This window comes from Pseudonaja textilis, chromosome 5 (assembly GCF_049901715.1).
Source record: "Pseudonaja textilis isolate UNSWEBS1 chromosome 5, rPseTex1.2, whole genome shotgun sequence".
In the NCBI taxonomy this organism is placed as follows: Eukaryota; Metazoa; Chordata; class Lepidosauria; order Squamata; family Elapidae; genus Pseudonaja; species Pseudonaja textilis.
Genome location: NC_141994.1, coordinates 28,283,336 through 28,297,986, shown reverse-complemented (window position 1 = coordinate 28,297,986; position 14,651 = coordinate 28,283,336). Strand labels below are relative to the sequence as shown.

The window sequence follows — 14,651 nt, the reverse complement described above, 5'->3', positions numbered from 1 at the left end:
GATTTTAAAAGAAAGTAACACAATCTATGCCAAATATACCTCTCTATATAGCTAGCATTCATAATGGTAAAATTTCTAATATTAGGAGAAACATCCTCTTAATCTCAGTTGCTGAGGAACTTGGATGTCCCGTTGTACATATGGACTTATCATAGATATCTGCCATGACAATGTGAAAACAAGTTGTTGGATTAGGTTAGCTTTATATGGTATCCAGCAGAATTCTTGTTGTGGTTTTAAATACTATGGCATTTAATGCTGTGTGATGAGATCATGAAAGTTTCCCTTGCAGAAAACTTTCGTTGCAATTGCTGCATTCCTGAATTGAAGCTTGCTTATTGAGGTAACAAAGATCTTAAGAAAGAAATACATATTTTATGTGTCATTCTGGATGACTTTAAAAGAGACTTAGAATAAGTTTTCCTGCATTTTAAGTTCTTTCAGTAGTTAAATACTTGCAACAGAATTTCTTTAAAATTAATTAGGATTGATAATTATATTTGCCTTGGGGCTTAAAAGATCAAGCTGAATATTTTCTTTTTTGTTTTAATTATAAAGATCCTTCAAACAAGGAAGAAGTTACAAATTCAGTGAAGAAAAATAAGGTTTGTTCACATTATATATTTAAAATAATGAAGATTTCAAATGATTTCATTTTAAAATCCTTCACTTTTAATATGTTCTCAGATACGTTTTTCTTCTCCTTCATGTGTTTGAGCTATTGCATTTTCTGTTTTGTTGACATTTAAACTGATCATTGTGAAGTTAACTTATGCTACTTTTAGAATTTAGAAATCTTAACCTTAAAAAATGTCCTGTTTGATAATATTAATTAGATCTTACTAAAGCAGGGGTGCCAAACTCACGGTATCATGGCAGCATCACATGACGTATCGGGACTTTTTTCCCCTTCCCTAAACCGGGCGGGGACGGGCCCAGCATGTGACGCATCTGGCCTGACGGCCATGAGTTTGACACCCCTGAACTAAAGGATACAATATAAGTAGAATTGGGCAATTGAAATAAATATATCTATGATTTGTTTTAAGCACTAATTTATAATATAGTTGTGGATTACAGTCATTTTTAAGCATGCTAAAATTAAATATGTGAAACATTTTCAATTTCTTAAACTGCTATTTAAAATAGCACACATTATAAGAAAGTCTCATTGAAATATCATTAAAACCAAAAGTATACCTGCATAAAACTGCTTGTAAATTGTTATTTAAATAATGCAAATGTCTATATGCTAACTGATTTGTCATAATTTAAACTATTGAATGGCTTATTTAAAAAAGTACAATTCTTGAAAAGAAAAGCGGATTTATTTAAATATGACATTTAATTTACTGCATCCAGTTTTGGTCACCACTCTGTTAAAAAAAATGTTGAGACTTTAGAAAAAGTGAAGAGAAGAGGAACCAAGATGATTAGGGAACTGGAGACTAAAATGTATGAAGAACAGTTACAGAAACTGGGCATGGCTAGTCTAGTGAAGAGAAGGACCAGGGGAGACAAGATAGCAGTGTTCCAATATTTGAGGAGCTGCCACAGAGAGGAGGGGGTCAAGCTATTTTCCAAAGCACCCAAAGGCCAGACAAGGAATAATGAATGGAAACTGATCAAGAAGAGACTCTACCTAGAAATAAGGAGAAATTTTCTGACAGTGAGAACAATCAATCAGACAGCTTGCCTTCAGAAGTTGTGGGAACTTCATCACTGGAAGTTTTCAAAAAGAGGTTGCACTAGAACAGTGGTCCCCAACCTTTTTTGTGCCGCGGCCCGGTACTGGCATCACAAAATCATCCGCGGCCCAGTACCAGCATCAGCATGTATGGCAAGGCAAGCCGAGCAACCAGCCAGCCAGCCGTCCCCCGCTTGTCCCTGCCACCTTCAGCTCCTCCTTTGTACCTGTGTCGATGGGCTTCGTGACGGCTTTGGGACGGTCGCTTGGCTCGCCTTGCCATGCATGCTGAAAGAATCCTCGCACCTTAGTTTTGTTCGAAGCTGCCCCCCCCCCTTCGATGAAACTAAGGCACGAGGATTCTTTCAGCACCCAAATGCCGCTTTCTACCCGGAAAAGCTCACCGGAAGCACTTTTTCATCAAAACAAGTTGGCGGTGCCCAGCAAACCGGCGGCCCGGTAGAAATTGTCCCACGGACCGGTACCGGTCCACGGACCGGTGGTTGGGGACCCCTGGACTAGAAGATCTACAAGGTCCCTTCCAAATCTGTTAAGCTATTAAACTATATACTATTACATTTATCTTCCTAATGCTTTTATCAGTATGCAGATGATGCCTAAGTTAGATATCTATAATTCAGACTAAATAGAAGATATAGTGGAATCCCTGATCAAAATCAATCTAAGTAAGACAGAGTGGCTTTACATTTAGAATCCTATTCATTCAGGGATTGTTTCATCATTGACACTCAATGGGGTGGTGTTGCCTCATGGAGAGGTGACCTGCAATCTAAGAATCATCTTTGGCAGGACCTTTGGCCAGGTTAGGTTATGTTGGTGCAGCAATTGTACTATTATGTGGAACACTAAAGGTGATCACACATGTCCTTCATATCTTCCTTATGGATTTGCTTGATATTGGCAAGCCATTGGAGACCATTCAGAAGCTTCAAATGCTGCAAACAGCATAATCCATATTTTTACTGAAAATACTTCTAGATAATCATATTGAGCAAATAGATTGACAGGTGATGCTGTTAATATGGCTCTGCATTACATCGTACAACACCTTGAATCTCCAAATGCCTATGCAAGGGTCCTCTTTGTAGACTTCAGTTCAGCATTCAATACCATCATTCCAGACATCCTTCTAACGAAACTAATCCAGCTAGCGGTACCTGAACGCACTTGTAAGTGGATCATAAGCTTCCTAACAGACAGGAAGCAGCAGCTAGGCAGAATCCCATCTGATACCTGTACAATTAGCACTATGATTCCAGACATTCTTCTAACTAAACTAATCCAGATAGCGCTAATCCAGCTAGCGCTACCTGAACACACTTATAAGTGGATCATAAGCTTCCTAACAGGCAGGAAGCAGCAGGTGAAGCTAGGCAGAATTCCATCTGATACCTGTACAATTAGCACAGGACCCTCTCAATGCTGTGTGCTTTCTCTACTTGTCTTCTCCCTATATACCAATGACTGCATCTCAAATGATCCATTTATTAAAATACTGAAGTTTGTAGATGATACAACAGTGATTGGTCTCATTCGAGACAATGACGAATCCGCATACAGACAGGAGGTACAACTTGCCTCGTGGTATAACCGGAACAATCTGGAACTGAACTCACTCAAAACCATAGAAATGGTAGTAGACTTTAGGAGAAACTCTCCCATACCTCTTACAATACAAGACAACACAGTATCAACAGTAGAGACCTTCAAATTTCTAGGTTCTACCCTATCACAAGACCTAAAATGCACACCTAACATCAAAAATATCATCAAAAAAGCATAACAAAAAATGTTCTTTCTGCGCCAACTCAGAAAGCTCAAACTGCCCAAGGAGCTTCTGATACAGTTCTACAGAGGAATTATTGAGTCTGTCATCTCACGTCTATAACTGTCTGGTTTGGTTCTGCAACCCAACAGGACAGACACAGACTTCAGAGGATAATTAGGACTGCAGAAAAAACAATTACTACCAACCTGCCTTCAGTCAAGAACCTGTATATGCATGAGTCAAAAAGAGGGCTGTGAAAATATTTACAGACCCCTCACATCCCGGACATAAACTGTTTCAACTCCTTCCCTCAAAACGACGCTATAGAGCACTGCACACCAGAACAACTAGACGCAAGAACAGTTTTTCCCCGAAAGCTATCACTCTGCTAAACAAATAATTCCCTCAACACTTTCCAACTATTTACAAAGTCTGCACTACTATTACTATTAATCTTCTCATCACTCCTTATCATCCATCCCCTCCCACTTGTAACTGTATGACTAACTTTGTTGCTTGTATCCTTAACTATTTATATTGACTGTTTCCTAGTATGATTTGATTGCTTATTGTATCCTATGACTGTTATTAAGTGTTGTACCTGATGATTCTTTCTTCTTTTTTTGTAAATTTTATTGGTTTTTAAAAACAAACATAAACAAAACATAAAACATATTTTTTGAAAGCAGCATAATCCCGGGTTACATCTCTTCGTATAGACACAAATTTAAGTTCATGCTCATTTTTATATTCCATTCCATATCTTATTACTATTTTACATTTTCTATATAGCTTCTCCCCTCTTTTAACTTTCTTAATTTTATTTTATTTATTTTATCTGTTTCAACTGTCTACTATCTTTTCTCATTAAACAAAATTTCTCCTGTAATCACTGATTGGAGTATGACGCCTTTATATCTTTCCCCTAAAATTATAACACTTAATATAATACATAACTTCCATTCAGATTCTGCTTAGTACATTCTAAAACTACACACTGTATTTTGAAAAAAGAAAAAATTATAAATGTATAATATAATTAAAACAACAATCCATTCCAATTCAATTCTATCATTAATATTAATATTCATTTAAATCTTAACATTTTGCACATTACTTTTCAAATAAATATCATACTTCTGGGAACAATTATAAACTTTCCATAGTTAATTCCCCCCCCTCTTCACTTATATTTTATAAAACATTGACTAATTAAAATGTTCCTGTTCCGTCCTAATTTGATTTTCTCATTTATTTTATTTCAGTTATTTAATTCACAAGTGTTTCACTAAATTACACTATTTTATCCCTCTTTTTAATCATATGTTGTTTCCAATTTTCTAACATTATTTCTACTACAAATATAACAATACAATCTTGTGTACCTTCACAGAATCCCTTTTTCAGTTAGATTTTCACCCATTATCTCTAAATAGGTCCTGTTTCTGTACATCTTGCTCCAAACTGTTGTAACTTCTCTTCCTTTCCTTCTTTCCTCTCTTCCCTCTCCCCTTTTTACCCCCTTGTCTCTCCACCTCCATTTCCCTCTTCTGTATTCCCCTTTTCTGTTGCTTTCCAACATTATATCCACTTTTCAAATTATTTTTCCCTTTTTTGGCTGTTTTTTTAAGTCTTAAATTCTCCATTCTCTTTCCTCCCTTTCCCCTTTCTTCCCCAAATAGAGTTACTTGTTCATTAAAGATGGCTTCTTCTTTATCCCAATCTTCTTGTTGCGCAGTCTTTTCTTGTTGTTTCTCGTAGTTACAGATCTCCATTTCTAAGAATTGAAAAACGAAGCCAAAAGAGCCCTTCCCTTCTTGTGTCTCTTCTTTATATTTTTTTAAGTTCCATTTTCAATTCATCCAGAAGTGATGCCATTGTAAAAAAATGTAACAGCCACCCAATTGTTTTTAGTCATTCAAATATAATAACCAAAAATCCAAAAGTCACCAAGCAATCCAAATACACACAAGCTGTTTCTTTTTACACTTTCTTCTTTTTTCACTTTCTCTTCCTGGGGTTACTATTGAGTTGCAAAGTTCCAGTTAAAATGTATCTTTTAGAAGTCTTGTTGAGATTTTACTTTAGATTCTTTTGAAGTCCAGGCAGTCTCCTCCCTCCAGATCCTGCCCTTATTCTTTTCCTCTCCCTTCCTGCTTATAGAAAAAAAATTTTTAGTGTCCAGAAATCTTTATTGTCCCTTTGGCATTTAATTATATTTTCAGTTTAATTGCCTATTGTTGCCAAAGTGGATTTTTCCGATTTCTTATTCAGATCTCTTAGTTGTCAATGTAAGGAAGGAGAGAGAAGAAAAAAAAAACTTTCCCTTTTCACTTTCTTTCGCTGCTTCCGACTCTTCTTTGGGAGCGATGTTATCTTTTATAAAATTTAAATTCCAGCGTACCTTAGTTGTTGCTTTTTTAACCTGGTCAGCCAAAACTTTCACTTCTTATCTTCCTCCTGCACTTTCTTTTCCAGTTGAGTGCTTCTTTGAGGTGGCCATTTCTGACCACCGCTCCTACCGCCTTCAGGAAAGGGAGTTTGGCCAGCTGAGGAGGATAGATGCGGCTCTCCTCGACCCTGCTAGCGATCTCCCCCCTCTTCACCACCTCTACAGGGTGGCTTAGCCCCGAAGCCAGCTGGCTCAGGGCACTGCAGCAGCGAGCCCAGGCAGAAACCACGCACGATCGCGGACTCCTGCCTGCCACTGAAGCCCTTCAAACCGGAAGTCTCATACCTGATGATTCTTGACTCTTGATGAATGTATCTTTTCTTTTATGTACACTAAAAGCATTTGCACCAAGACAAATTCCTTGTTTGTCCAATCACACTTGGCCAATAAAGAATTCTATCTATTCTAATCCCATTGCTGAAGGAACTGCATTGACACCAACATGTTTCTGACTGAACTTCAAGATGCTTGTTATCACTTGACAAAACTTTCTGTGGCTCAGTGCCCAGATGTCACTGAAACATCCTTCTCTCTATTGATTGTATTTGCTTTTTCTGAGGCATAAAATTAGCTGTTTTGGAAGGTTGTTGAAATTTGAGTGCTGTAGAACTCCTGGTGCTGATAATGTCTAATCATTGAACTGGCAGTAACCAATGTCATGTATCATTCTGTCATTAAAAAACTACTATTTGATAATTTTTTAATTTTTATTTGTCAATTGCTTACAAGATAATAGGCATAAGTAAAAACATAGTTATGAATACATGGATACTTATATGAAAAATAAAAAAAAATATAAAAGAAACAATAGGACAGGGATGGTAGGCACGTAGGTGCACTTATGCACGCCCCCTACAGACCTCTTAGGAAAGGGGTGAGGTCAATACTAGACAGTCTAAGGTTAAAGTTTTTGGGGTTTGGGGAAAAAAAACACAGAGTCCGGTAGAGTATTCCAAACATTGACCACTCTGTTGCTGAAGTCGTATTTCCTGCAATCAAGTTTGGTGCGATTAACCTTGAGTTTGTATCTATTGTTTGCTCTTGTGTTGTTATGGTTGAAGTTGAAGTATTCATTGACTGGTAGGACATTGCAATGTATGATTTTATATGCTATACTTAGATCGGACCGAAGGTGGCGTTGTAGGTTTTCTAGGTCTAGAATTTCGAGTCTGGTGGCATAAGGTATTCTGCAATGAGTAGAGGAGTGGAGAACTCTTCTTGTGAAATATTTCTGGACTTCCTCAACTGTGTTAATATCAGATACGTAATGTGTTTCCAGACTGATGAGCTGTATTCGAGTGTTGGTCTAGCAAATGTTTTGTATGCTCTAGTTATTAGTGTAATATTACCAGAGAAAAAGCTACGTAAGATTAGGTTAACAACTCTTAATGCCTTTTTGGCTATGTAGTTACAGTGGGCTCTAGCACTTAGGTCATTTGAGATGAGTGTTCCAAGATCCTTGAAAGACTTTGGATCATCAACAAGGTCTTGACTATTTAGCCTGTATTTTATTTTCTGGTTTTTTTTGCCAATATGTAGGACAGAGCATTTATTTGTTGAGATTTGAAGTTGCCATTTGTTTGACCATTCTGATACATAGTCAAGATCTTTTTGAAGGGTAGCAGTATTGTCTGTGGTGTTGAATAGCTTTACATCATCAGCGAAGAGAACACAGTTGCTCTTGATATGATCACAGAGTTCATTTATGTAGAGTATGAAAAGAGTTGGTCCTAGAACACTGCCTTGGAGGACACCACTGTTGACAGGTCCAGAATTGGATAGGACGCTCCCAATTTTGACCATTTGTTGTCTTGTTTGACAGAAATGCTTCTATCCAGTTATGCAGGTGTCCAAAGATACCATAAGATTTTAGTTTTAGGAGTAGTTTGTCATGTACCACTGAATCAAAGGCTTTACAGAAGTCTATGTAGATTGCATCTATTACTTTGCCCTGATCGAGTAGTCCTTATGTTTTTGCAGTGTAAGAGTTGCAGATTACATGATAGTTTTTTCCTAAAACCATTGCTGTTTTTATGCATAGTCAGAAGTAAATCACATAAGTTCAGTGAAATCTTTTTCATTGGTAACTTGAGGTCTAGATGAACATATATCACAGAAGATCAGGGTAATTCTGATGTACAGTTTGACAATGATGAGGGAAGAAATGAAATCTACAAAAATCAAGTTAAAACAGTATCTTTAACTCATGCCATGCTACCTTGAAAGGGGTTTGATTAGTGAAAGAGAGATAGTTAAATCCAGATTGTATCTGTGCACTTGTGTGTAGCTATTGTGTAGCTTTAAGGCCACAGCATTTTGCTAATAATGTTAATACTCTATAAAGTTAATTATTAAACAAGTTCTTAGATCTATGCAGGTACTTAGTAACAAAGAGATAAATAATATTTCAGAAATATAACTCAAATTCTGAAATATTCATAACTTTAAGAGAAAATTGAACTAACATTCATGAAATGAAAATATATGTATATATACATGCACACACATACACACACACACACACACACACGTAACTAAGACTTAAAGCAACTGGAGAATTCAAACTATCATGCGGCTTTAGTAGTTAAAATATCTACGTCTATGATCACTAATACTCATCATCAGTGTGTTTTTTTTTAAACACCTGCTAATTGAAATGGCCTAATTTATAAAGCATATAGATTTCCAAGTAGCATTTGCAGACCAAATGTATAGGATAGGGCAAGGTAGAGTCTAGTAAAACAAGATTCAGAGGATGTTGGAAATTGTCTATATACCAAGAACTATAGTGTCTGGATGGTTTTGTACTCCTATTTAACATCTGCATTAAGCTGATGACCAAGGTCATCCATTAGCCAAAGTATGGATGTCATCAGTATGCAAACAGTATCCAAGTTTATATCTCACCTTAGGCTGAAAAAATGATATTGTCAGTATTGTCAAAATGCCAGGGGTCTTTGACAGTAGAAATCAAGAGATTGAGTGCTTTGGGTTGAAAAGCCAGATCTGATTCCAGAGAAATATGGTATTTTAATTTAAATGAGATCATAGTGCCCTGAACAGAACTAGGGAAGTTTGCAGTTTGGAGATTTCTTGGATTTGCAGCTCCTGCTTGAGGAATAGTAGCAGCTGTGGCCAAGAGGTCATTGTGTGGCTTCAGCTTATATGACAATTGCAATCTTTCTTGGAATAGAGTACATTACTCACTGTAACTCATATCTTAGTCATTTCTTTATTGGACTGTGATCAGGGATGAGCATTCAGAAACTACATGTGATCCAAACTCTGATCATTCAAATAGTTAAGGAGAACTTTGAGGCACCTGTAAAACATCTCTACTATATGAACTGCATTAGTTACCAACCCGTTTCTTCATTCAAATTAAGGGTTTAGTTTTTATTTTTAACACCTTTTGGAGTCAGGACCTGCACCACCTTCTGAATATCTGACTGCCCAACATGATCTGATACGACAGTTTCTCTATATGTTACATGAATTGTTGTCTGTAAGGGGATACAAGTATGCCTTTTCAGTTACTGTTCTTTTCCTTAGATGTTTGAATGGCCTCCTCCTTCCTAGTTTTTGGTTATTCTATTAAACCTTGAGATGAGGTTATTGCAACTCTTCCTCTGCATCGGTTTCTAGTTTTTATCTATGCAAATTTGGATTTATTATTTTTAATTTAATTACTGATTATACTGTTGATTATTTATTTGTGCTTGTTTTTAACGAAAGATGCATATTTGGGGAATTGTGTACCACTTAGATTGGTTTGATTGCAGCAATTTATAAACAAATACTCTTTCATGAGTACAATATAAAGAAAATATTTTTCCATCGCAAGTTGGAAAGTTGTGTGTATGTATGTTAAATTTTGAGGGGGGGAAACTATGGTGGATGTCCAATATAAATACTTTATTTTATAGCCTAGAAGACAGACCTGCTTGAACAGATTCTTCAAAAGTAACTGGTGTGATAGATTTTCTTCTAACAGTAGTTTCTCTGATGTAGCTCCTAATTATCAAAGTGAAAGGTCAGTATACATTTATTCGTTATCCAGAATTTTATAATACAGTAAATACTAGTATAGTTCCCTTTGCTTTTTGGAGAAATTGTGTTATTAGCTTTCCTCCCAAACCGCCATATGTTGTCATAGAGAGGTAACTAGAAAGCAAACAATATTTTAAAAAATGTGATTTCTGAAATTATTTCCAACCCTTAATAATAGCTCTTCTTTGGATCATGAGAACAAAACGAAAGGGACTTAATTAGAATCATTCCAGATCACTGCCCAATTCTATTGGGAAAATGTGTTTGATTCCCCCCCCCCCACACACACACACACAGTTTCTAACCTGGCCTATTTTCAGGTTCAGTTTTTCTTTTGCCAGAGAGCTGCTCCCTATCAAAATTTGTTCTGTTCCGTTTTTAGATAATTATCCTGCTTGCTGTCTAATATTCTATTGGATTAGAAAAATAAACTTGGTATCATGGACTTTAATATTAGAGTGCATGATTTGGGTGCTTGGCAACATTGTGTACATTTATAACAGTTGTCGCATTTTCAGGTGAGTGATCACCACTTGCAACCTTCACAGCTAATTTCCATCAATCAAACTCAGTGGGGAAACCAATAGGAAATCACAGGTTGTAGTCACATGATATTGTGCTTAAAACCACAGATGTTTCATTTAATAGCTGCAGAAGAACTGACGTTGAGTGACAAGTTAGATGCAGTCACATGTTTCACTTAACAACCACATTGTTTAGCAATGGAGTTGCCAGTCCAGATGTGTTTGTTAAGTAAGGACTGTAAATGTAGGCTTGTGAAATCATAATGGGATTTTAGTAAGGCAGAACCTGTCAGTAATAAGCTATAAAATATGAAAAAGAAAAAGTCATTCTAACCTTTTTTTAATGAAGTAAAAATCTGGGGGGAAATGAAGGTATTAACAACCATATTAACAACCATAATTGGTACTGGCAATTCCATCACTAAGAGACATCGTTATATAGTGAAAAAGCACCAATTTACAACAGCAGTTCCAGTTAAGCAAATCACGCATATGACATCACATGAGCACAACTTACACATTTCTGTTGGCTTCCCCAATGATTTCAGTTGTTGAAAACTGACAAAGAAGATTGTGATCATTGCAGATTGTGATCATGTGATTGAGGACACGGCAAATATCATATTTAGGGCCAGTTGCCAAGAGTTGTGAAGTTGGTTGCAACTTCAAGAACCAGTATATAAGTTTTCTCATTTAGCACCATTGTAACTTTGAATAGTTGTTGAATATGCATTTTCTAAGCAAGAACTATCTGCATTTTGGATATTTTATTTTTTGAATAATTGAAAGGTTCAGTGGACATAAGGATGACATGCCCTTATGTACACTGAACCTTAGTGCCCTGGTTTCCAAACTGTGCAACATCAGAGCCCTCCCAGTGGACATTCAACAGCAGTGCATGCTATTTTAGTACTTAATAAATGAAATTGTTCATTTGCTGCCTTAGCACATAGTTTGGGAATCAATAAGAGGGGCATGAAAAAATTACTGAGGAATTTAAAATATTGTGAACTAGGAAAGTTTGAGAATATCTGACTTTTCTTTATGGTTGGTATATATAATGCTCTCACAGGGGTGGGGTCCTACCAGCATAACAACCAGTTCGGGAAACATATGCACTACTTACAAATTACCAGCTCTGGCAAGCATTTACCTTCTCCAGCTGATGAGTGGCATTCAGCTGTGTTGTGCAAAGCAGCTGAGGAGGAAAAAACAGGGAATAAAGGATAGCCTAGAGCCCGGGCCAAACAGAAGACCAGAAGATCGTTGCAGCAAACCAGTTCGGTATCAGCTGCTCTTCGGAGCTACCAGTTCTATAGAACCAGACCAAACCAGTAGAATCCACCCCTGTGCTCTCAACATATTGATGGGATTATTGAGAAAGTAATACTATAGGTCATCTTGAATTGTTATATGTGGTATTAAAATGTACATTAAAATGAAGTGCCTGTAATTATTTTAAATTATTTGAATTATAATTTGAATTATTTTCAAATGTTTCCAATTATTCCAGTATAGAGATCAGCAAAATTGACACAATTATCAGACACAAAAGAAGAGAATTGGAGCTGTCTTGTTCTGTATTAGCAAAAGTGGCAAGGTAAAATAGATGCCTGGTTAGAAACTTGTTATTAAAAATGTTTTGAGTTAGTAATAAATCTATATCATCTGGTACCAGTATCTTAAATAGAGTAATATTTGGATTTCCTCCATTTTTAACTGAGTGCTTTAGGAAATATTTGGTTTTGATTATATGATTCATTCCTACTAAAAAAAAAACTAGCTGTGGTTAACATTAATTAGGATTAATTTAAGAAGAAACAAACGTTTTTAATTTCAAAAGAAGCAAGAATCTTTCATATATGCATTTTTTCCATATACATACAGATTTTTTTGCCCATTTTTCTTTTCATCCTCTGTGAATGAGGTCTGTGCTGTTTGTTTTGGTTTTGGTTTTGGTTTATAACCATACAGCAAATTAAATCAATAACTCAGAACCAAAGCAAGAGGAAATTACATTAATTGAATTCCATTTACATGATGCTTTGTTTTAGGGACATTTCATGAACTCTGTATTAAGAGGTATTTTGGAGATTAGATGATTTGCTAATACTGCATAATTTATCAGAATTTAAAATATAGGGGTTTCTTAATTTGAGGAAAGTGTTTCCCAAATCTTATGTATCTACAGATACCAAAGTATTTGAAACCAGCAAAGAATTTGACTGCATAGCAAAGCTTTAAAAAATTGTTCATGTAATGCTTTTTTTTTTTTGTGGATTCATCTTTTTACAGAATTCCTTCCATATCTTCTGAAGCAGAAATAGTACCTTGTCTTGTTCTGGAAACAGTTTTTTCAATAAGTACTTCACCTTTGGAAAACTTTGGTAAATTTTTTTTGTAAGTTTTATTTAGTTTATATAAAGCATTATAAAAATTAAATCACATTCACCTAATAGCTGTGCTATTATAATTATTATAAAAATATTTTGAGCAGTGTGTTATAATGTGTTATAAAAATATTTTCTTATTTTGCATGTGTGTGAATATTTTAATATGAAAACCTGGATAAGTCTTTATTAGAATGAAAACTTGAGATGAAGATAGAAGAGAATGTACAGCTTTGGGTCTAGAGTCCCGGTTCTACTTTTTAAAAATAAGACATTCTACTTTTTAAAAATAAAACAATTTGCAACTATGCCAATGTTTGGTACAACATTGATAAAGATAAATGCAAAATGTGTTTGAATATTAGTTGCTCGGGTTGGTAGTTACGCTGCTAGTTTGAGCTCTGAGCTTGGCAATTTGGTTGCAAATGTTTCATCACCATTCAAGGAGACATCGCCAGTGCGTTTTGAATTGTGCTCATCTGTCAGAACACAAGTCTTTAAATATCTTTTTATGAGATGTAAATTAATCTGAATGTTGTTTGTTCGGATATTGTTAGGAGTGATAGTCACCTAACAGTTGGGTTGGCAATATATAAACCAGGATAGTCATTTAATACTGTTGTATCTTTAAGAGAATGCTGTAATTGTGATTGGCTCAGGTTTCTCCAATGGCCATAAGATGGAGCCAGAAACCTGGTTTGCTTCCCTTTTTCCTTTTTGCATGATCGTCATTCTGATTGAATTGCTGTGAGTCTTGCAACTGTTCACAAACTCCATTTACTGAACTTTGCTTATGATACTGGTAAAGAAAAGGACTTCGTTTTTGGATTATCACTGGACCGATTGTTTTGAATACTAACTACTTTAACTGTGTATGATTTGGACTGTTCGTTGGACTTTGTTTACCCGTTTACTGGAAGTAAAACTTACATTTTACTATTCAGTGTATCTGTGTGCTGGTTGTGTGTTATTCATCACCACTTTCACTATGTTTCCCTGAGTGCACTCATTCTCCTAACGGGGAACACCTCAACAGATATTTCTGAGTCATGGTCTGATTTCGGACTGGTTTCAAAAACAGACACATTGACATGGGCTCAGTCTACCAATTGCTGAGAATGAAAGAACTACAGCAACCATGATCCCAAAGGTAGTATTTAAAATGAACAAACGGGCACCTCATTATGCAGCAACAAAATTATAATCCATTGGCTCACAAGAAATCAGGCCACATCTCAGTAACAGCCAGCCACTCAACAAGCTGAAACCAGACCATGACTCAGAAGCACCCAGATAACAACTCTAATCCTAATCTGCATCACATAGATGGTACTTAACGACAGCCCAGCAACAACAGCCAGCGAATCAAACAGTCTGAAATCAGGCCATGAGTCAGAAATATCTGAACAAATAACAGTGAAACTAATTTGCATCTTATAAAGATATTTAGGTATTTAAAGACCTGTGTTCTGACAGATGAGAATAATCCAAAATGCACTGATGATGTCTCCTCAAATTGTGATGTTTGCAACCAAATTGCCAAGCTCGGAGCACAAACCAACAGCCAAAGATAAATATGTTTTCACATATTTGAGATTCTTTCCAAGGGATCTGAGAATTAATGGCTGCCTAAAAGAAACAGCTTTTGAAATTTGAGTTGATCAGTATTACAAATGATTGGATGAAGTTCCACCACAAGGATAAAAGGAGAAATGGATAGATTCTTGACTGAATTGAATACAGTATATTTGGAGAATCA

General features: G+C 36.0%; 1 protein-coding gene across 2 annotated transcripts in view; it reads left to right on the top strand.

The window, feature by feature from the left end:
* Positions 1 to 14,651, top strand: part of SCAF11 (SR-related CTD associated factor 11) — a 75,550-nt gene that overhangs the window by 28,712 nt on the left and 32,187 nt on the right. For both annotated transcript variants that reach the window (XM_026700623.2, XM_087934409.1), the window contains 4 exons: positions 559 to 605; positions 9,855 to 9,961; positions 12,016 to 12,102; positions 12,798 to 12,889. In XM_026700623.2, the coding sequence (XP_026556408.1) occupies positions 559 to 605; positions 9,855 to 9,961; positions 12,016 to 12,102; positions 12,798 to 12,889 (333 nt within the window). The remainder of the gene's footprint in view (positions 1 to 558; positions 606 to 9,854; positions 9,962 to 12,015; positions 12,103 to 12,797; positions 12,890 to 14,651) is intronic.